The 22,780-nt window shown below is 35.3% G+C and overlaps 1 protein-coding gene across 1 annotated transcript; it reads left to right on the top strand.

The window, feature by feature from the left end:
- Positions 1 to 149: 149 nt before the first annotated feature.
- LOC145642936 (putative ATP-dependent helicase At3g02060, chloroplastic) lies at positions 150 to 14,983 on the top strand. The gene is made up of 14 exons (XM_081694093.1): positions 150 to 958; positions 1,605 to 1,830; positions 3,551 to 3,796; positions 5,277 to 5,411; positions 7,598 to 7,722; positions 8,166 to 8,305; positions 8,801 to 8,871; positions 10,171 to 10,332; positions 11,888 to 11,974; positions 12,114 to 12,287; positions 12,464 to 12,508; positions 12,921 to 13,277; positions 14,044 to 14,369; positions 14,443 to 14,983. Exons 1-13 carry the CDS (start codon positions 348 to 350, stop codon positions 14,143 to 14,145), a joined length of 2,481 nt encoding a protein of 826 aa, XP_081550219.1. The 5' UTR covers positions 150 to 347; the 3' UTR covers positions 14,146 to 14,369; positions 14,443 to 14,983.
- The last annotated feature ends 7,797 nt before the right edge of the window (positions 14,984 to 22,780 follow it).

Below are 22,780 nucleotides of genomic sequence, written 5' to 3' on the forward strand. Positions count from 1 at the left end.
CCATTTGATAAACATTTGATGTTTATCAACTTGAGAAACCTGGGCGGCCTCCTCAACAATTCTGTTGTGGTAAAATAACCTGAACTGTCATTAACGGTCATCAGATTTCTAAAATTGGTGATTACTGATTAGATATTTTGAGCAGCTTTATGTTTCTACTCCACAAATTCTCACATTATCAGTTTACCTGTATCTCCCGTCCTTCTGCTTAAACCCTCTCAAAACCCCCCATTTTCAATCACCATTCTCTTTCTCCTTTAAAAATGCCAAAACCCATCTTCAATTTCACCCGTCTTTGCTAAAATTCCTCACTTTTTTCACCCAAAACCTTCAATTTTTTAGAATTAATGGCTGCCACAAAAGCCTTCTTCCTCCCAATTTCAGATTTCTGCTTCAAATTGAGCTCACACCCTCAATTATCCACCATCTCTATCAACTTCAAATGCCCGTGTCGCCGCCATTGTCGTAAACCCCAATTATTAATCTGCAATGCTGTTTACACTGAAGGGGGTTCCCGGACCAAATCATCCTTTAGAAAGGAGAAGGTTTCTGACTCAGAATTCGACCCGATTTCGGCCTTGAATGAGAGAATAAGGAGGGATCATGGAACCCGAGACACTACGAAACCGGCCTTGGATTCTAAGGAGGCTGAGAAGTATATTCAGCTTGTGAAGCAGCAGCAGCAAAGAGGGTTGGAGAAATTGAAAGGGAAAAATAAGGAAGAGAAAGGAGGAGGAAAAGAAAGTGGTGGAATTAGTTATAAAGTTGATCCTTATACTCTAAAATCTGGGGATTATGTAGTTCATAAGAAAGTTGGTATTGGAAGATTTGTTGGGATTAAATATGATATGCCAAAAGATGGTTCTGAACCTATTGAATATGTGTTTATTGAGTATGGAGATGGTATGGCTAAGCTTCCTGTTAAGCAGGCGTCGCGTATGCTCTACCGATATAATCTGTATGGTTTCTTATGATCCTTTCTTATTGAAATTTAATCTTAATTCCTAGATTTACTCTTTTCTTTTGTTAGTGAAATTGGAGTGTTAGATATTCAGAATACAAGTGAGGACTTGTTAGACGAATACTCGAATAGGGAAGAGTATAGGACAGTACATTTTTGAGCTTTCTTGAGCTGGGTTTTGCCTGGATATATAATGTCTTTTGCTGCTGATGTTAGTATTTTGACATTGGTATTCACCTTTTGTGATAAGGTTGAATGTGAAACATTATTAAGGGTTGAATGGCATAAGAGTTGTCGCAGTATCTGAATGTTTTTGCAAGTGTAATGAACAACTTTGTGAGGTTCATGACATAAGGTAGTTTGCCAGTGTAATAAGCAATTTTGTGAGGGTTACGACATACGAAGTAATATCTTGTTAAGACTTTGTTATGTTTAACATTCGTGAAAATTTCGCAGGAATTGTTGTGCATTTTGATTTTTTTTGACATTTGCATGCTACCGATGTATTCCTTACAACTGCTGGCAAAAGTGAATCAAGAATTTACTCAGAAAATTTAGATGTCTTTTTCATGATGTTTCTTGTACATTCAGTCTTCCAGGCTCCAACTTTCAATTATTGAGTGTTATGTATTTCTCATTTCAGTCCAAATGAACCAAAAAAGCCACGAACACTCAGTAAACTAAATGACACAAGTGCATGGGAAAAGAGGAGGACCAAAGGAAAGGTTGCAGTCCAGAAAATGGTAGTTGACTTGATGGAATTGTATTTACATAGGCTTAAACAGAAAAGACCTCCGTATCCAAAATGTCTAGCAATGGCTGAGTTTACTTCTCAGTTTCTTTATGAGCCCACACCAGATCAAAAACAGGTAAAACACTTTCTATTACTGGAAAGCCATTCTTTTTGAAGCATCACTACTTCTCATTGGCAGTTAAATTCAATACAACTATCTAAGTGGCTGTTTGGTTTATGTTGGAACTAAATATCCGTGAGACTTTTCATTTCATGAAAGTTAGTTCCCTTGTTAATCTACAAAGTGGAATGGTTTATATGTTTGATTAACACTTTGGAATTTGCACTTCTTAGGAATTTGGATAGTAGATATGTAAATAAACCAAAACACGTGAGGGAATTGTGGCTTATGAAGGGGGAAGTGGGCTAGCCACTTCCCACGGTGTATGGGAAGTCTAAATATCCATGTATTATCAACTTACCACAAACCTTTTTCATGTAAACCAAATAACGCTCCACATAAGCACTAACTGGAAACTTTGACCATGTCCATTAATGTCAACCAAACAAGTCCTAAGGTGTGCTCTATTCACCTGAATGTCACTAATCTGAACTTATGAGAACTTATTTGCTTGAATTGAACTTATTGTAGTTATGAATGCAACTCCCATAGGCGGTAGCCCTTATTGGCTTTGATCTATAGTTTTAAACTTAGTGAGCTTAATTTTCATAACTCAAATGATAAGAGTTTCTTTTTCTTGATTGAACTTATTTTCTAATATAAGTTAATTAAGGCAAGGGGAACAAAGGCTATTGCTAATCCTTGAGGCACTTTCACTGGAATTTCCTATTTAATATCCAACCTAGGTTTCATAAACCCCCCCCCCCCCTTTTTTTTGTAATCAATTATGGAGGAAAGGGGCTCGTGGCCATATAATTATGAAGTACTGCCGATGATATTATTACAAAAATTATAACTAGTTAAAATAGGAATGAAGAAGCTAAGTCAAATATACCTCTTAATCTTTTGGGGAATAAAAATCTTTCACGGGTTTTTATTTTTTTTATTTTTTCCTTTTCTTTTGGAGTTGCATCTTAGCGTTTAAGTTTCTTGTTCCTTTGGTTTTTGTGGCAATAAGTTCCTAATATCAAACTATAGATATTTTTCTTAGTTTTAGTTATACAAGAGGTTGTATCGTAGGAAGGGCTTATGTTGGTGGTATGCTGAAATTTCATTTGAACGTGTTCAAGATTTCCCTTTTGGAGCAATGGAGCCTAATGGCCCCTTGAAGAAAATTCCATCATTTATAGTGGATCTTTGAGGCACGCCAACTACTCTGCATGCCACATCACCCCTTTTAGACAGAAGGACAACAAACATCTTGTATTATTTTATCTTGGACTTATCATATACTTGTATCTGTCAAACTACCCAAAGTTGCTCTTTATAACCAAGGTTTGTCTTGCTATTGTGAACATTGCCTCAAAACTTAACACAATTTGAGCAGTTGATACCCCAAGTGCTTGAGAGTTAAAAAGTCAAATCAATGCTTCAATAAATATTCCGGAACTATCAGTTAAGTTTGACCATTTATGACTTTATGAGCTTCTACTACTTTTTTCTTTCCTTCTGGTGTGAGTTGGAATAATTCTTTTTTTTGGAGATGAGGGGGTACTAAATTAGATTATGCAAGGCCTTAAAGATTTATATCCTTAGCCTCATTAACCTAGATGCTGCATATTTATGCTATGTTTTGATGTGCACCTCTATTGAACTATAACCATATCAAAACACAAATGTCATTTCCTGCTTCATGGTTGATACTTCTTGTTAGAGTAGTTGACATTTTCTGCAGGCTTTTATTGATGTAGAGAAGGATTTGACAGACAGAGAAACTCCAATGGATAGACTGATATGTGGAGATGTTGGATTTGGCAAGACTGAAGTTGCATTACGTGCGGTCTTTTGTGTTGTTTCAGCAGGAAAGCAAGCAATGGTTCTAGCACCAACTATTGTGTTAGCCAAGCAGCATTTTGATGTGATTTCTGAGCGTTTTTCCATGTATCCCAATATCAAGGTTGGACTTCTGAGCAGGTTTCAGGTAGGCCAAGTTGAAAATTTTTAACATAGGATTAGTAACAGACCATGATTATATATTAGTAAAAAGATGTATCAACAGCGTTTATGCTTTTTTTATATTTATGATGTTATCAAATCCCAACTTTACAGGTTGAGCATTGGCTGCTATTGAATTAGACATTCAGACTAATTTTTTTTTTTTTTTTTTTTTTTTTTTTTTTTTTTTTTTTTTTTTTTTTTTTGACGGGAAGAATCAATTACATTAATGAATAGCCATATGGCATCTACAATAATAATAAAGACTTGAAAACCACAAATTTAGAGAAATTAATATAACTTTTACAATCAAAATCATAACTTTTACAATCAGACTACAGTATAAGTAGTTTATTTAAAGATATTAGTAAACCTTATATCAATAATTTCAAAGCAGTGTTTCCCTATTGCTTAGCAGATATAAAATGCTCAATTGACAATCTGAATACTACATGTTTGATTTTCACAATACATCACAGACATGAAGTTTTCACCACTTGTAGGCTCAGTTTTTTGAATTTATCTACTGTGCAAGTCACTAATTTTTCTTACGTTCTGCTTCGTTATGCTGTTGCTTTATTGTGAGTTAGGTAGGGGTAATTTATCATTCTGGGTAGGTGTCCATTTTTCATACCTTGAACTGTTCAGTTGTCATAGTTAAATATGTAGACATTGTTTGTACAATCGTGGAGATTGGAATATTGGATCAGGAAAGGCCTCTTCATTTGTTCATGTCTTTGTTTATTCCAGGCACATACTAAGAAATTCTATGCCTAAGATTCAGCTCTATGTGACTAGAATCTTCTTCTTCTATTCCTTTTTCATTGGATCATATAGCTATTTTTCTAAACTCAGGTCCATAACAAACTCTTTGTTCAACTTCCTTGTACTCCCACTGCCACTTGATGGAAACTAGTGGCAGATGCCTCTAGCCTAGCATCAGTTTAGTGAGCATCTTACCAATCTAATAGTCAAATAATTGCAAGAGCTTTGGGTTGGAGATATTAGAATTCGTTGACCCTATTTTTGGAGAGAACTAGAGACCGTGTAAGGGTGGGAAGAAGAGAGGTGTGATTATAGAGGTGAATATGAGAAGCATGGGTCCACTTCACCAAGTTAAAAGCTAAGGGGAGTTACAAGGGGATGAATTGCTTATCAAAAGGATATTTGGGGGCAAAAGGGGGGGGGGGGGGTGCTGAATGAACTGTGTCCCTTGCAGACGGGGTATGGAATTTTGAATTAGTCATAAACTGATACGGACAATCAAAGATAACTGCATGGTGTTGTTTTTAAGGAAAGGGTTTCCAGATTCTTAAAACCATGAAGATCCTTTCACATTTGCAAAACTGGATTTTTAACTTTCAAGCTCTGAAAGAAAACCCCCTAATAAAAAAATAAAAATAAGTTGCTGTAATGTACTATATTTAGTTTTGTTAGGAACTTAAAGCATTGCTTCCTATTTGCAGACCAGAGGAGAAAAGGAGGAATACTTGCGTCAGATAAAAAAGGGTGAGCTGGACATTATTGTGGGAACTCATTCACTTCTTGGAAATCGCGTTGTTTATAATAATCTGGGCCTTCTTGTAGTTGATGAGGAGCAGGTTTGGCTCCTTTCTTCTGTATATCTTTTAGATGATGATTATGTGTTTGCCATCTCTTCTTTTACATATTTTCATGTGTGCTGTATTCTTTTCTTTCTTTTATGCTGAGGTGGCATATATGACTTGTTGTAGTTTCTCAAATTGGTTATTCAAATTTTCTTGTATGCATAGCTACCAATATTTTTATTCAGTTCTTTGTCAGACCATTCTATTCAACAACATTATCCCATTACCTATGATGAGGTACTTCATAGTGCATAGTAGGAGAGGGAATCAAATGTATGCTACCTTAACCTTTTGATCAACTCTTCGTTTGATTTACACCAAAAAACTTTTGATCTGGTACATAAGAAACTAGCATATATGGAGTATTTATTAACATTTTATCAACATTGTAATCTTAAGCTGATAATTAATTTGTTCTTGATCATTTGGTTATATTAAAAATTATTTGGGCTTTCTGTTCCCGGCTTCCTGCATCTGTATTCTATATATATGGAAACAGGTAAGGTAGCTATTACAGAGTTGCTAAACTCATTGCCTGATCTGTGACAAATGACAATGATCAAAATGAGCTAAGTTAAGTTATGATATGTCTGGTTGTAGTATGCACTTCACGAGCTGGTAGATGTTATTGAAAAATAATTAAGTATTTCCTTTACTACTGCAATATTGAGTATGAAGTATGTTTTTATAAAAGCACTTTTAATTGAACAAAGCATAGCCTTTTTTTTTGTATTTACCAATCTAGAGTCCAGCTCCATTTTGTTTGACCTTGATATGTGGTTTTATGCTGCTACGAGGCCTATTTCATTTACATTACTTTTGAATATTTAAGCGTTCTAAGTTTTCGACTACTCATTTTATGTTGCTTGCTGCCCCAGAATCTTGATGGAAACATCAATTGTAACATTTTAGAAGAACACAATCAAAATTCTCCAGGTAGAAACACAAATCAAAATTTGTATTGTAAAAAAGAGATTAAAGAAGAAAGACAAATTCTCAATGTAGAAGGTATGCATCAATGCAAAATGCTTTCTTTTTCCTCTGTAAATTAGTAACTGGTCATTGCCTATGGAAGGTCTTAGCTTATTGATAAATGGAAAACATACAAAGATTAAACGACCTTAGAAGGCTTTCTCTACTTAAGCCCTTAGTATTAACTAGCTTGCAACTGACCAATCACCTTTATTTATCATTCACCTTAATTTATCTATACTAACACTCTATATTTAATCTATAATGTCATACTTACTCTGCCAAAATACAACAGGAAAAACACTTTCTGCTCTCAAACAGAAATGTTTTGGAGTTTCTAGGCATGATATATGCATGGTGCTAGTGTAGCCATCTATTCTCCAAATCTTAACTTACTGTTGCAAGCTGCTGGTTTATTTATTATTTTTTTTTAAAATGTTTCTATATATCTTTCTCATTATACATTAAAATTTCTGCTAGTACAGAGGATTCTCATTCATCCGTGTACTGTAAAACAAATACCAATGAAACCACTTTCAAAGTGGATGTGGGTAAATGTATCAGGATTGCTGTCACACAAAAGAAGATTTTTCATCACAAATATATGTGGCAGCAAGTCTTGTTCTTGAATTCAGTTTTTGCAAGATTGCCAGCTAGCAAATTATGGCTTGCTTGGGTTCAAGAGCTCTATGCCTAACCCATCTGCTTCATGCAACTTTTGAGTGGATACCTTAAATTCTAATGTTAGCGTCATTGTGTATAGGCCTTTTGGATGCGCAAATCACTTTGTACCAAATGACCTCATTATTCATGTCCTCAGAGCTAATTATCAGCTTTCAATGCAAGTTGCCAATCATACTTACCTACATGAGTCATAATCCATGTAATTGCTTCCTTAAAGATGAACCTGATGTAATGCTATGAATATCTCATGCCTGTCAAATGCATTGAAGGATAGCAAGATTTCATACACTCCTAGAACCCGAAATGCATAGAAAGTGAAGTTTGTCGCTTATGAAGTTATTTTGTATAGTTTCCATAATACAACTGTTTAATCGAGATGCTTTATACATGGAATCTAAGTACTGTTTGAATTTTTGAATCTTGAATACTTTTTGAATTATCTATTTGCAAGGAATGATAAATCCCTCTGTTATACGTGTGGATCCACTGTTACAGTGATTATGCAATATTTCTTTGCTTTACAGAGGTTTGGAGTCAAGCAGAAGGAGAAGATTGCTTCCTTCAAAACCTCAGTTGATGTTCTCACACTGTCAGCGACACCAATACCACGAACACTCTATCTAGCTTTGACAGGGTTTCGTGATGCAAGGTTTGTTTTCACTTTGAATACTACGAAAACAGTTACTTCATTATAAATATAAGTATCTATAAACTGTATATGTGTATCCTGTTCTTTGTGTTTTTCTATATGTCATGAAATTGACACTGACTGAATGCTTTGATTGGTCTCATGTGAGAGTTTTCAAAATAGAAGTATCTATCTTAGACTTTTCTGTAATTTGCATGATCACTGTTTGAGTTTAGATGCTTCGGATCAGACTTCTAAATATAAGGGTCTGACAAATACACAAGGGAGAGGTCCTCAGCCCATGTGTGACTAAACTACTTTCAGTTTTAGAATCAACTCCCTTTTCTTGTATCTCTTCTGAAGGGAAGAAGAAGGAAAACATGTAGATATTCTGTAGAATTTAGCTTCTATCTCTACAGAACCTTTCCTGGTTCAGCTTGATAAATTATATGGTTTGTCTGCAGTTTAATCTCAACACCTCCTCCAGAGAGAGTCCCGATCAAGACACAACTCTCAGCTTTCAGTAAAGAGAATGTAGTATCAGCAATTAAATATGAGCTGGATAGAGATGGCCAAGTCTTTTATGTTCTCCCTCGTATAAAAGGTGAAACAAGATTCTTTTCTTCAGTCAGATGTCTGTTCTAGTAGAAAATGATAATTATATCAAAAACATCTGAAAAGGACTAGTAGCTACGTAGTATTAAATTTTAGAAATTTTACAAGGTTTATGGATTATCTACATAAGGTGATAATGGTTAAGAGGAAACATACATAAGTACTAAAAATAAATAGCAAGTTGAACAGAGAAAGTGTAACAAAAGATTATGTACAGAATTGACTCATAAATGTACATAAGTGTACACTAACTCTATTTGTACAGCTTTTTAGGTGCTTGTGTCATAAATTGCAAGTAATGGAAGGGTCTTCAACATTTTTTCCGTATAGTTGTATATGTCATAGGGCTATCCACCAAAAAAAATTGAAAAGGAGCTGTGAATTAGCACTATTAATATGATAGTCAAAAGCTTTGCTTTATGTGTACATGTCTTGGCTGGGTTTGGCTGTTTGTATGAAGTTTTGAGCTAATAATATTTTGCAGGACTTGAGGAAGTCATGGGTTTTCTTGAACAGTCCTTTCCAGATGTTGAAATAGCCATTGCTCATGGAAAGGTATTTCATCATATATTTTTCTTTACTTTATTTCCCCTTTTTTCTTCAGCTAGTTGATGACCTTGATGTCTACTTTTCTTGTAAATTATTTTTAAAAGTTAAAAATTTGTCTCTCTAGAGAGATCTTTTAGGTTTGCAATAAATCCTACAGTGAAGAAAAAGGAGCTTAAAGAGACTGAGAATTGAAATTCCTCCAAGTCTATATCTATGAACTTTAAAAAAGTGAGAATGCCTACTATTCATTTTGGGAAAATATCAATAGTGTTTTTGTCATGTTGACATTGTTTTTTTTTTCCCCCTTTTCTTTTCTTTTTTAAATCTTGTTTTCTTACTATTTTTTTTTTCTTTTGCATTTTTTTATAGGTTAGGAAGAGTGATTCTTTAAACAAAAGTGAAATAATACTATTACTAATCACATTCTTATGTTAAATAGGAAGAAACTAAGAATAATTCATTATTCCCATAACTTAAAATATAAAAAACTTACATGTGATTTGAGAAAGAGAATAAAAAACTTTTATTATATTTACAAATGTGTTTTTCGATTTTTTTTTTTTTTTAACTTTCTTTAATCTGTACTGACTATTATATTTTATAATTTTCATGAGCCAACCAAACATATTATGCTCATAGTCTACACTTGCTCCCATACTCATCAATCAAATTAATACGTTTTTCCCTATAAACTGTTCCATAATTAATCTACATGCAATTACATACTTGCACAATTAACTGAACAATAAGCAATATTTTACAAGTATAATACTAACAGTTATTCATCATCTACACATTAACCATAATTAAATTACAACAAGTACTTAGCAGAATTGGGTTATCGCGCAATATAATTCAAACTAAACGATTTATCGTAAACGCAAAATCCATAAATATTAATCCCAAATTTGGGCTATCGCTCGCAATGGCACAGCTAGTTCTTAGAAAAGTATGATGGATCAAAATCATTTCGTATATCTGAAAGAGATAACCTTGCGAAGCCTTCTTAGCATGACAGAACAGTGGGCACTGGAGTTCATTTGAACAGTAGTTGGTGAAGTTTTAAGTGAGATATTCATCTGAAATTGGGAATCGCGCATCCTGATAATTAAAAAATATGCTTTTCAGATATTCTAGGCTGGCTCTGGAACTTTTTTTTCCATGAGGCTGCAGTTTGGGAATTACTTGTGCCTCATTTTGGTCTGATTTCCTGACGTATGATGATATGCATACTATGCACCTGTGCTTATTATTCTAATCAATTGGTGTTTGCATCTCACATTTTGCATCCACTCTTAATTGCAGCAATACTCGAAACAGCTTGAAGAAACAATGGAAAGCTTCGCCATTGGAAAAACTAAAATTCTTATATGTACAAACATAGTGGAAAGTGGATTAGACATCCAAAATGCAAACACTATAATTATTCAGGATGTTCAGCAATTTGGACTAGCACAGCTATATCAGGCATGTTACTTTCTGGCCAAACTGTGTACTAAGTATTTATTTAAAAGTTCTAGACATTAAGGGATGTCTTTAACTATCAGCGGTTCCTTTAAAAAAAATAAACAGATAAATAAAATAATATAAGTGATTGTTCAATTTGTATTAGTGAATAGCTAGCACTATATAAGATAGTAGAGTTTGCAAGTAATGATCATGGCTAATAGAAATAGTACCCTTTTTTTTTTTTTGGGTGGGTGGGGGGTGGGGGTGTTGTGGTATAGGTGGTGGGGTGCTTAGAACCCTCTACAAATTAAATTATTGCATCAGAAGCAAGGGTATCAGCCACCCATTCCACACTTGTTCTCAAAAGTAAGCCTTGTTTCTAGTAAATGGTTGAGGAGCACCCAAAAAGGAGACAATCTTCTTATTAGTGGGATTTCACAAGCTGTTAGGGTGGTTTTACAATATTTCTAAAGCTCTCGATGCTTCTGTGATTGCTACGGCTTTATGGGAGTTTAAAAAAAAATATTATTCACTTACCTAAGAGCAGCCCTTTTTTCCCTCAGTAATATCATTTGTCTTTGCTCCATAATTTATGTTCGGAATTTATCGTAGTATTTACGTTTTCAAAGACCACTAAATGATAGGGAGTCAAAAGAGCTCTTTTTTCTAATTATAGGTTATAAATCAATAAGCCAAGTGGAAAATTCTAGGGTCTGCATGTGGTATTTATTCAAGTCCTGTAAATGTAAACTTTTTCTTAGTTGCTTTAGTTGATCCCCTCAAATTCTACCTTCATTGGTTGGAAACTTCTTTTGGAAGTCGAGGGATGCTCCTACAACAAAAGTTTATTGGTCATAATTTTTTTTCACTTTGACATGGCCATTTATCTTTGGAGAAGCTTACTTGGGCTTGCCCTTTAGAGTTTATGTGTTGGCTATAGCTTTATTCAAGGGGTTTGGTGAGCGTAAGGAGAAAAAGTGCCATGGTGCAATGCTTTCATGAGCCATGGCAATTTTATGATGTTTGGTTGGAGCGAAATTGCTGTGTCTTTTCTTCTGATTTGATGTCTTCTGGTTTGTTGTGGGACAGTCACTCAATTAGCATTGTTATGGGCTAACATGTCTGAGACTTTCAAAAGTTAATCAGTTGGGAAGGTTCAAAGAAATTGGGCTAATGCTAGTCTCTAATTAGTCTTTCTGTTGATAGGACAGCTTTTCCTTATTGCACGTCAGCTATCCTCGTTGTACAGTGTACTATTTTCAGTTGTATTTTTATATTTACATGAGAATGGGTGGTAAAGGTTTCTAACTTTGCTGATCAATAGGTTTTTCTGTATTAACTTTTTTCTGTTTGCTGTTTGCAAGGGATTAGCGAATTAAGAGTTATTGATTGAAAGCAATCTGTCTTTAGTGCTTGATAGAAATACCCCTTTAACAACTTTTATTCACATACATTGCTGTGGAAAATGTATGTATGTATGTATGTATGTATGTATGTATGTTTGTATGTATGTATGTATTACTATCTCTCGTGTTGATTCTTAATCTTTGTCACCCCAATTCCAATACAACAGCTGCGAGGAAGGGTTGGGAGATCAGATAAGGAAGCTTACGCGTACCTATTTTACCCAGATAAATCTTTGCTGTCTGATCAAGCACTGGTTTGTCTAATTACCCTTGTTGCAATCTCAGTTTGATTTGTTGAAACCTCTAAAGTCGTTCAATCATTGTTATTTGTATCAACATATTTTCTAAATTTCAAGTAGCAGTTACTAAGCTGAATTTCACTTACACCTGTAGGAGAGACTTTCAGCCCTTGAAGAGTGTCGTGAACTTGGTCAAGGCTTTCAGCTTGCTGAAAGAGACATGGGAATTAGAGGTTTTGGTAATATATTTGGTGAGCAGCAAACAGGTGATGTAGGAAATGTGGGCATCGATCTCTTTTTCGAGATGCTTTTTGAGAGCTTGTCCAAGGTAATCTGTTTAACTCCTTTGATACATACCTATAATTTTTGTATCATGCTTTTGACCCATTGCTAAAAAAAACAAAATTTCCAGTCTTGTTTCAGTTAGGTTTTGTTTAAATAGCCAACCTTGAGAACCCTTTGGCTTTGCTTATTGTGAATTATGATTCTGGCCTTGTTTCGCAGGTTGAAGAACACCGGATTAGATCTATTCCTTATCAAAATGTTCAGGTACTAAATATCGTGTAATGATGTTTATTAACAGATAAAATGTGTTAGTGCTGCAACTTCTTAAAAAAGTCAGATTTTTGCTAAAAGAAGAAGCATTAATTGACACATAAGAGTCAATAAGTCGTTTGAAGATAATTGATAATTGATACCTTAAAATTGGAATTAGTTTCATTCCTGCAAAAGCACCAATACCTTAAAATTCCATTTCAGAAAGCAACCCTAAGGATGATAACAAAATGCATTATTTCCAGTTAATTGATGTATGAGACTCAAGAATATATAATAACATCCAGTAATATGACCATGTCACAAATTCATTATTTGATTGATGACAAGCTATTTATGATCCAATTATTCACAATTCTATCCTTATCTGATTTCTAACTCGCTTCTTTTAAATTTTCCATTCCAGCTTGATATAAATGTCAATCCTCATCTCTCTTCTGAGTACATAAATTATCTAGAGAATCCCATGGAATTAATAAATGATGCTGAGAAGGCAGCAGAGAATGACATCTTGAGTTTAGTTAAATTTACAGAGGATTTGCGGCGACAGTATGGAAAAGAGCCTAACTCAATGGAAATTCTATTAAAGAAACTCTATGTGAAAAGAATGGCAGCAGACCTTGGGATTAGCCGAATTTATGTCATTGGAAGGATAGTTGGCATGGAAACAAACATGACTAAAGATGTATTCAGGATGATCAAGGACTCCATGGCTTCTGATGTTTTACGTTGTTCACTTGTGTATGACAATGGACAAATTAAGGTAAGTGTTTTATTCAGGCCTGTTATCAACTATGCTTTCTCTGCAGAAGTGCACCTGTAGAACTTTTTAATTTAGATCATCTACGTATCTATTTGTTTCATGGCATTATGCTATCTTTTCATTTGGAAATTTCCTCTTTTATGACTAGTATTATAGAGGGTTTGTCATACAAAACTTCCAGCAAAGTGATTGTCATATCATGGAGCTCATTGAAGAGACTGTTCGACAAGCTTTGTCGATTACTTCTCTGTTGAAAAGCAGAGAAGTTTCCATAAGTTCCTTGTTTTTGTTCTCTGAAGATGGAAGTTAGATGGAAAATTTGACCGGGGATGAAAAATGGAAAGTTATACTGTGCAACAATCTACTTACAACTATATTTGCTCATGTCATCTTATACATTTGCAAGAAACAAGAGATATATGAAGGGGTAAAAAAGAAAAGCAGGGTGGGAAAATCTAAGGAAAAATGAGCTATCTACCTTACCATTTTTATCCTAGAACAAGCATCTTTTAAGCTTACGTGCATCTATAAGGTGGTAGTGATTGTTGTGTAAAAAAAAAGGTGGTAGTGATTGTATGAAATAATGTAGTTGGTGGACAATCCTCTCCTTATTGCCTCTTTTGTAACCTTTTTTTTTTTTTTTTTTTTTTGAGGGGAGCCTCTTTTGTAACTTATCTGACTGCAACATGCTGCCATTGTGTTTTTTTTAATTATATTTTATTTTTATTTTTATTTTTATTTTTTTTTGTTTTTTGGGGTCTGACAGACTGAACTACTTCTGGAGCTACCAAGGGAGCAACTTCTCAATTGGATCTTTCAGTGCTTAGGAGAACTGCATGCTTCATTGCCAGCCCTTATCAAATACTAGTGCTTTTGCATATGTGATATTGTTTCATAGTTGGGATTTTCGCTCACCTTAAAGGGCTGGCAGTATGAAAAAACCAAGGGCTCACCGTGGCTTCAATTTTCTTAACCCTCCTGTGTTCGAGAAGCTGGTGATGATATTGATCAAAGAAACATTTATAAAAAAAAACAACCTTACACAGACAGTCTGTATATAGCAAGTTATACTTGGCAGGAAAACCTAACCAGGTAAATTTCTTCTCAGGTGCCTCTTTTTTTGGTTTTTTATTCTCATACTGATCCTGATAGCTGCATGTTGCAGAATCGCTGACCAGTAAATGTAAGACACGGTAACAACCCACCTAGATATGTAGCTGTTTGCAGCAAATTACTTCATTACAAAGGATGCAGGAAACCAGTGGGTAAAAGGTGCATCAGGGTTCTCTTTGGCCAATCGTAACTCTTATGTTTCTTTTTCACCCCATTTTCTTCCAATTTCCAGCTGGTAAAATCTTGGAGTCTAAGAAGTAGGTTGGTGCTGCGATATTGCAAATTAATGGTCATAAGATCTTGCGAATTGCAAATCAAAGAGGGTGATCTTCACTTGGTCCAATTAAGCATGATTATATCTCAAGCAGAAATAGAAGCATTTTGAAATAGATAAACTTCTATTTGGCTGTAAGTAGATGGCCAATTATTTATTTTTTTCAGTTATTAGTGGCTATCTGATTCTTTATGCTGATTTGTATAGATGTTTGGTAGTCATGAAAATCGCTTAGCTGCTTGATTGTATAAATGACAACTTATTGATATGATTTGTTGTTGAGTACCTTTATCAATAAAACTGGTGTATTTTGGATAAACTTACCTATTGATTCATAAACTTACAAGTTAGAACCCTCCCATGTGAAAAAGACCCATACTTAAACCTCCCTTTCAACGAGCTAATAAGGGTGTTTCATGAAAGAAGGTTTACTAATCCAATATTCCAATTTTCTTGTTCTTTCTTTTTGTTAAGTATGTAAGATGAATTGCCACTCACTTGTTAACCTATTCAGAGTTTGCAAGTTAGAATGTCAAACAGTTTTTAGTAGAGATTGAACCACAACCTCAAGATTGGAAAGCTATATCCTTATCAATGGATCAAGCTTTGCTTGGTAATCCAATATCCTAGTGAAAGTTAAAAAACTGGAGAAAAAAAAAAAAAAAGGTGAGAAAAGTTAGCAAACGAAAGACCATTAAAGAAAAACTAGTGGTAATCATTTAAAAAAGGTGAGAAAAGTTACCAAACGAAAGACCATTCAAGAAAAACTGAGGAAGTTTAAAAAGAGAACTAAGAATAAAGTTCAAGAAAGTTGTAAAGGAGTGGTTAAAATATTGGAGTAAAAAAAAACATAAAGGTTTGAGAATATTTTAGCAAAGGAAAACAATAGTTCATAATACATTGTTGGGCTAAAATAATAAATTAAATATGAAAATAAATATAGAAAATCAATAACTACTTTAGGGCTAAGAAAAGCTGACACGACACGAAATAAGCAGGTTTGGGTCAAGAATTCTCGCTCCGTTTAAGTAATTGGGTTGACACAAACCCGACACGAAATTAAATGGCTTAGGTTTGGGTTGAAATTTTCAACCCGAAACAGACACGCATAACTCGATTGTATTAATGTGTTGAATGTCAATTCCTTCACATGAACCCGACTTGCTTGTTTAACTTGTCTATTGAAGTAGTCAAAATAATTGAATTTTTTTTGTGCCAATCATACTAACTCTTCTAAATACATAATTTGGTAGCATAAATACTTAATTAAAAACGTTTAGCGTGCAAAATCTTATAGTTTAAGCAAACAAATATTACTAATCTTTCAGTTTACAGTTTAGAACCTCCTATCGTCTTGACTTACCCTTAGTCACCTATCCTCAATTCTTACGCAACTTTTACTTCACCTTGACATTCTATTTTTTTTTTAAAAAAAAAATTTTTTTTTTAAAAAAAAATTATATAAAAAAAATGTCTTTTAATTTTAGATGATGTAAATAATAGAATTACTAGTATAGCTTGTAAGAAAGTTAAGGCTAGAGAGCTTAGTTGGTTAAAGGGAATTTGCCTAGTGGCTTAGTAGCCTCCATGTATTTTTGTGATTTGTGATTAATAAGTTTTTTGCCTTTCCTAAAAAAAAAAAAAGGAACTTAAAAAATATTAAAATCTGATACGGGGAGGAAAATTAGTAAAATTTATTAAGATTTTCCAAAAAATGAAAATGGAGCAGGTAATAAAATACGATCGTAAAAGGAAAGCGGAGCAAATATTAAAATGTGAAAAGAACACTTCGTATTCACTTCAATCAGTTAAATGTATACTTAAAGGCTCGATGGCTGTTATGGGAGAGTTATTTCGACGCCACATTAGAGTGTCAAAGCAATGTCCGATCTGTGGTGGAGTGGAGGAGTCGGTGCTGCACGCTTTGTTTGAGTGCAAATATGCTTTGAAAATGTGGGAAATGAGTGATTTTGTGGATCTCATTGATGCTGCCCCCTCGAGTTCTTTTGCTGATAGATTCGTTTGGATGGCCAGTAAGTTGAATAAGGAAAGGCTTAGTATTTTTGCTTCACTGTCCTGGGCAATTTGGCATTGCAGGAATTCTCATATTTTTTATAGTGCTGCTGGGGTTGATCCCGTAAGAATGGGCGTGGGATTTGTGAAAGGGGGTTGTTAAACGTCGCTCCCCTTTTACTAGGCATCGCTCGCATTATTTTTAAGATTTTCCATTTTTACCCCTATCAAATAAATAGCCACGACTCGCTTTACGGTACTCAAAACTCTCGTACTTCACTCTCATACTCTCATTTACTCTCATTTTATTCTCTAAAAAAAATAAGTAAAATCAGGAAAACAAAAAATTTGATTACAATAATAAATTTGATAAAATAATAATACTAATTACTCTAATCACAAAATTAATACTAATCATAATAAAATAATAATAATAATAATAATAATAATAATAATAATAATAATAATAATAATAATAATAATAGTAATACAAAGATTACAATAGTAAATTTGATTAATTAATCAATTTAAGAAAAAAAAGAAAAAAAAGAAAGCACTACATACATCCGCCCAAATCATTAGGATCCACCTTGGTGGATCCTAATTTTTTAAGTGGATCTACCTAGGTGGATCCTAATTTTTTAAGTGGATCCACTTAAAATTTCCGGATCCTCCTTGGTGGATCCGGAAATTTTGAGTGGATCCACCTACGTGGATCCTAAAATTTTAGGCGGATGTTTTATTTTAATTTTTTTAAAAAAATAGTACGACGACTTATGGAATCCTCCGACGAAGCTTTCGGTGTCCGAATGTTGTCGACATCCATCGTCCTAAACCTGTTGCTAATGCTGAGTAAATTTTTTTTAAAAAAATTAACTTGGATTTTTGGTGGTAGATCGAATGTGGTGGGCCGAGGTCGGATGTGGTAGTTCGGGATTTTTTTTTTACCACGTGGTAGTAAGTGGAGGGGTCGGGAATGATATTATACCATTATGCACTACAATTTACACAAAGGGCAATATCGTCCTTTCATGTCAAAAAGGGAGCGTTAGTATGTAAAATGGGAGCGACGTTTAGCAGTTGAGTTTGTGAAATTGTTCTTTGATTATTGTCATTACAATGAGAGGGTGCTGCCATCAAGGTCTGGGACTGCTCCGGGACTCTTTAGCTCGTGGCGTCCTCCCCCTAGTGGAAGAGTTAAAATTAATGTCGACGCTCATGTGTCGCAGGGGTGTGGTGTCAGTTTTGGGGCTGTGATCCGAGGGTCAGATGGGGGTTTATTGGCAGCTGCTGTGAAGAATCATAGAGCTTGCTGGAGTCCTGTGATGGCTGAGGCAGGGGCTGCAAGGTTTGGTGTGGAGCTGTGCCATAGACTTGGGTATGCGGATGTGATCCTAGAGTGTGACGCTTTGCAAGTTACGAAAGCTATTCAAACAAATCAGAAAGGTGCTGCTCCCATTTTTCTCATTTATGAGGATATTCTCCATATGAGTAATTCTTTCTCTTCTTTTCAATGTAAGCATGTTAGGCGTAGTGGGAATTCATTAGCTCATTTAGTTGCGCGATGGGCTACTGATCCTAACTCTGAACTCTTATGTACAAGTGCTTTTCCCCAAAGCTTACTTACTTTGGCGGAAATTGATTTAATATAACGTGCTTACTTGTCTTCAAAAAAAAAAAAGTTAAATGTATACTTTCAATTTTCAACTTCAATTAGTTTAATGTATACTTTTAGTTCTCAAGCTTAAATGTAGGCAGGCCTTTGATTTGGATTTTAAAATAGAGCTTGTAAAGTTTAAACAAAATTTTAGAAACAAAGATAGTATATTAGTATGTGTAAGGAGGGTGATCCCATTGTAGGGGTCCTTCCTTATATGCCCATGGCCATTTAAAAGCCTAAGATTTTACACTTGTTAGGGTGTATTAGGATTCGAATTCCTGACTGTTTAGGGGACCTTGAATTAGAATTAATTCTATAATCACGCTTTTTTTGTAAGAAACAAGCAGGAGTCGCCAATGAGTTTTGGGAAAACCCATAAACCTCGTTCATGCCTTACTCCCATGTGGAGTTCATGGGATATTTAGCACAAATCATAAGTTTAACCATGCCCAAATTGGTCTACATAAACCAGAAATAATGAGTTCGGGAGCGAGGGTACTAAAATAACGTTCCCTTTAAAGAAGAATCGTCATTCTAGCCCTAGTGCGGCCTCTACTAGCTCTTCCTTTTTTTACAATTTCATCACCAAACAATATATGCAACACGATACCTAAACTAAGTTAGTTGATTTATTTACAAGCATTAATCACGTAGGAATTACATTGCAAAGTCATTATTCTTTATTTAATTCAAATTCGTGAAAAGAGCAAAAATAAACAAGATTCGCCTTGGCTTAGATGATCAATCAATCAATTAATTATTCAATTCTAATCTTATTTAACACAAGATACTACGTGGAATCGATTAATTAAATGTCCTTTTAAAATGGTCAAACAACACAATTTTATTGATTAAAGTTCTTTTAAACATGAAAAGTAATTGTGATTTGTCTAAGTGCTCGGGAATTTACCACTTCTCTTTGCTAGATCTCCGTTTAGAACACTTATGGACTGCTTCTTGTTCGGGAACCTCCACCGTAGTAACAAAGATTAAGAGGGGTGAGTGTTTAGGACAAGAGGGTTTGGAAGCACAAGTTCACAATAGTTTCTGCCAGGATTTTAGGTTAATTTCTGTGTGTTTAAGCCTCGTATTAAGCCCCTATTTATAGGGTGCAATTAGGGTTTTAAGCATTCTGCCGTAGCAGGTGTCGCGCGCAGCTGGATGAGTTGCGTGCGACATCCCAGCGCAAGTGATTTATTTGCGCTGCTACGGGCAGCGCAACTGAATGTCTTGCGCGCGATTTTATGGTAAGATTCGATTTTATATTTTATAAAATTCTGAATCTTCCGCGAGCGCATCTCTAGAAGTTGCGTTGGGTGTAGCGCGCAACTGAATTAGTTGCGCGCGCCCGATCAGCACGACTCTTTGAGATGCGCGCGGATTTTTCTGCGGGGCCACTTTAATTTTAACCTAGGCGCCTCTAAATCCGTCATTATTGGATCATAAGCACGGGCCTAAGCCTAATTATGATCGGGTTTATTTAATTGGACCTTGTTTTGCATTTGTTTTGGGTTAGGCTATTCTTTTTGTGTCTTTGCAGTTTAGCCAGTCATCCATAAGCATTCTTTACTTCGATCCAACACAGTACAAAGATGGTTTTATTTATCGTCATTGCACTTCCTGTTGGGACGGGAGGCCAAAAGTAGATGTCTACAATATGTATTCACATTGACTTACGTTTTCACCAACAAAACTTCATTTTTAGACTTTTAGACCTTTTAATCGACAAATGGGTAACAAATTGTTTCCTGTAACCATATTCAAGTTAAAACAGTTTGGTTGGCCCAAAGCTCATAAAAAAATTAAATTAACCCCATTAAATTTTAAATCCCAATGTACCTCCTCGTGTATTCTATCATATCATATCATATCACTAACATATTTATTATGTGCACCATGGTGCACCTAAAAATACGTGCACCATGGCTATAATATGAATATTTAGTAAAATAGTATGAACTATTTATAAAAAATGAACATTTTGTATAAAAATATGAACACCTCAAAAAAAATGAGCATGAACATCCAATTTTATATGTTCATATTTTATAACGTAATGTTCATTTTATATGCACTAAACGTTCAGTTATATTACTATATAATTGAATTATCCCGAGCCAGTCAAAACTCTTTACAAAACTAGTGTTCATTATAAAATAGTGTTTTGTTCATATTTAAAATTTCAATGTTCATTTTCAAATAACAAAAGTTCAAATTCGAGTACTGTCATGTTCATATTTATTGATCCTCATTCTAAAATAATGCAATGATTATCATTAAAAATTTCATTGTTTATTTTCAATAATAATAAGTTCATATTCTAATAATGTCATGTTCATATTTTATACTTCCTCTATTTCTATTTAGTTGACGCGTTTGATTTAGGCACATATATTAAGGAGATGAGAGATAGTGAGAAAGAATGAAAAAGCAAGTGGGGTAGCTTGTAAATGCAAGGTAAAAAATTTACCCCAAAAGGAAACGTGTCAACTAAAAAAAAACTTCCTAAAAAGGAATACGTGTCAAATAAAAAGAAACGAAGGTAGTATGTCATTTAAATTATAGTTTAAAACTTTATTTATATAATGGAAAAATTGATGGGAATAATCCCACCTTTTGAGCGTCGGAGATTAATAATCCCACCTTTGGGATTCTTTTTAATAATCCCACCTTTGATATCAATCCGCTCAAAATGATCCCGGGTGACCAGTAACCGGTTGAAGAGGTAATTTTTTTTTTATTAAGTTTTTTACACGTGTCATAATTTGATTTGTCCAAAATTAAAAAAATAATAAAAAAAAAACTAAAAACTAAAAACTAAAAATTAAAAAAAAAAAAACACCACCTAAGCTACACCACAGCCACCACCATCCCCACCACCAACCAAACCCAGACATCAGAACCACCACCCCACCACCCAGACCCAAAACCACCGCCACCATTAGCCGCACCCGAAACCACCGTCCATCAATCCACCCCAGCCAACCCAACCCCAATACCACCTTCAAAAAATCAAAAACCCACCAAACACAAACCACCTTCAATAATCGAAAACCCACCAATCGGACTGAATTAAAGCCGAGGAAAAGGGAGGGAGGCCGAGATCGGGACGGAGGAAGGGGAGACCACCCAAACGGACCGGAACCACCACCCAATTTAGCCCCGAAACCACCGTCACCAAGAAACCACCGCGCCAGTGGGATTTCGAAAAATCGAAACCCACCAAACCAGACCCAGAAGAAGAAGGTTGGAATCGGGACGGGGAAGGGGCGAGGTGAAGAGAAGGGAGGCGTGGTGGTGGTTTGGCGGCCGGAATCGCGGCGGTGAGGGAGGGGGGTTTAAATGAGCCTGGGTTTCGTGGAATCGTGGGTGAACGAGGGGGTTACGTTGGTGATTCATGTGGTTCAGGGGAGGGGGAGGGTCTGCCGCTGTCGCCGTCGTCGTGTCTGAGGGATGGGTGGTTGATATGTCTAGTTTATATAGTGTTTTATCCCCGTCCCGTGGTCGTTATTAGTAGTGTTTTTGGCTCTTTTGGGCCACTTTTATTACTAATTTGTGTGTTCTAGTGTTTTCGTAGTTTTAGTTGTATTTTACAGGAAATTGCACTTTTGGAGCATTTTCCCGGGCCTTATTGGATCGACTACGGAAGCTAGAAGGACACGACCACTTTTGGAGCCCAAGATCGGTGAGAGCCGGTGATTAAGGGCTCGGTAATTGGGATCACGAGGTATTTGGACCATGTATTCGAGACCCGAGAGGAAATATGAATTGGGCCGAGAAATCTAGCCCAATCGAAGTCCAAGCCTCGAAGAAGAAGACCGGGCCCGATCGGGCAAGCATACGCCCGATCGGGTGGATGCGCGCAAGGGCACTCTCAAGGGAGAGGCGCGCCCGATCGGGTAAGCTGCTAGCTCGATCGGGCGCGGCACATCAGTAGGAGCATAGCAAAAAAGGCGCGCCTGATCGGGCGGCCTCTAGCCCGATCGGGCGTGTGTTTCTGGAAAGGCTCTTTTGACGAGCAATTAGTTTCTAATTAGGAGTTGTTTTAGTTTTGTTTTAAGTACGTTTTTAGGACGGATCTAATCTTCTTCTCTTCCTCTTCTCTTAATCATCTTCTTTCTTAGACTTTCTCTCTCTACTTAGTTTTCTCTCTCTCTTAATCTCTCTCTAAACCCTTGTTCTTAATTCTTTCTTAAATTCCAGATTTATTTTGGTAACGATTTCTCTTCCTTTAATCTTAGTTATTTATCTTGTTCCTTTCATCATGATTTATTTTATTACTTTGATTAGTTTAGTTTTTAATATGTGTGAGTAGTTTAATTTCTAGGGTTTATGGGGATCTAATAAATAATATGAAGGGGTAAATTATTGTTGTTGATTATCAATGCTAGATTAATTTCCTATTGATTTATTTAATGCTCTGTGACTAGATTAGGCCTATCT

Source organism: Chenopodium album, chromosome 1 (assembly GCF_948465745.1).
Source record: "Chenopodium album chromosome 1, dcCheAlbu1.1, whole genome shotgun sequence".
In the NCBI taxonomy this organism is placed as follows: Eukaryota; Viridiplantae; Streptophyta; class Magnoliopsida; order Caryophyllales; family Amaranthaceae; genus Chenopodium; species Chenopodium album.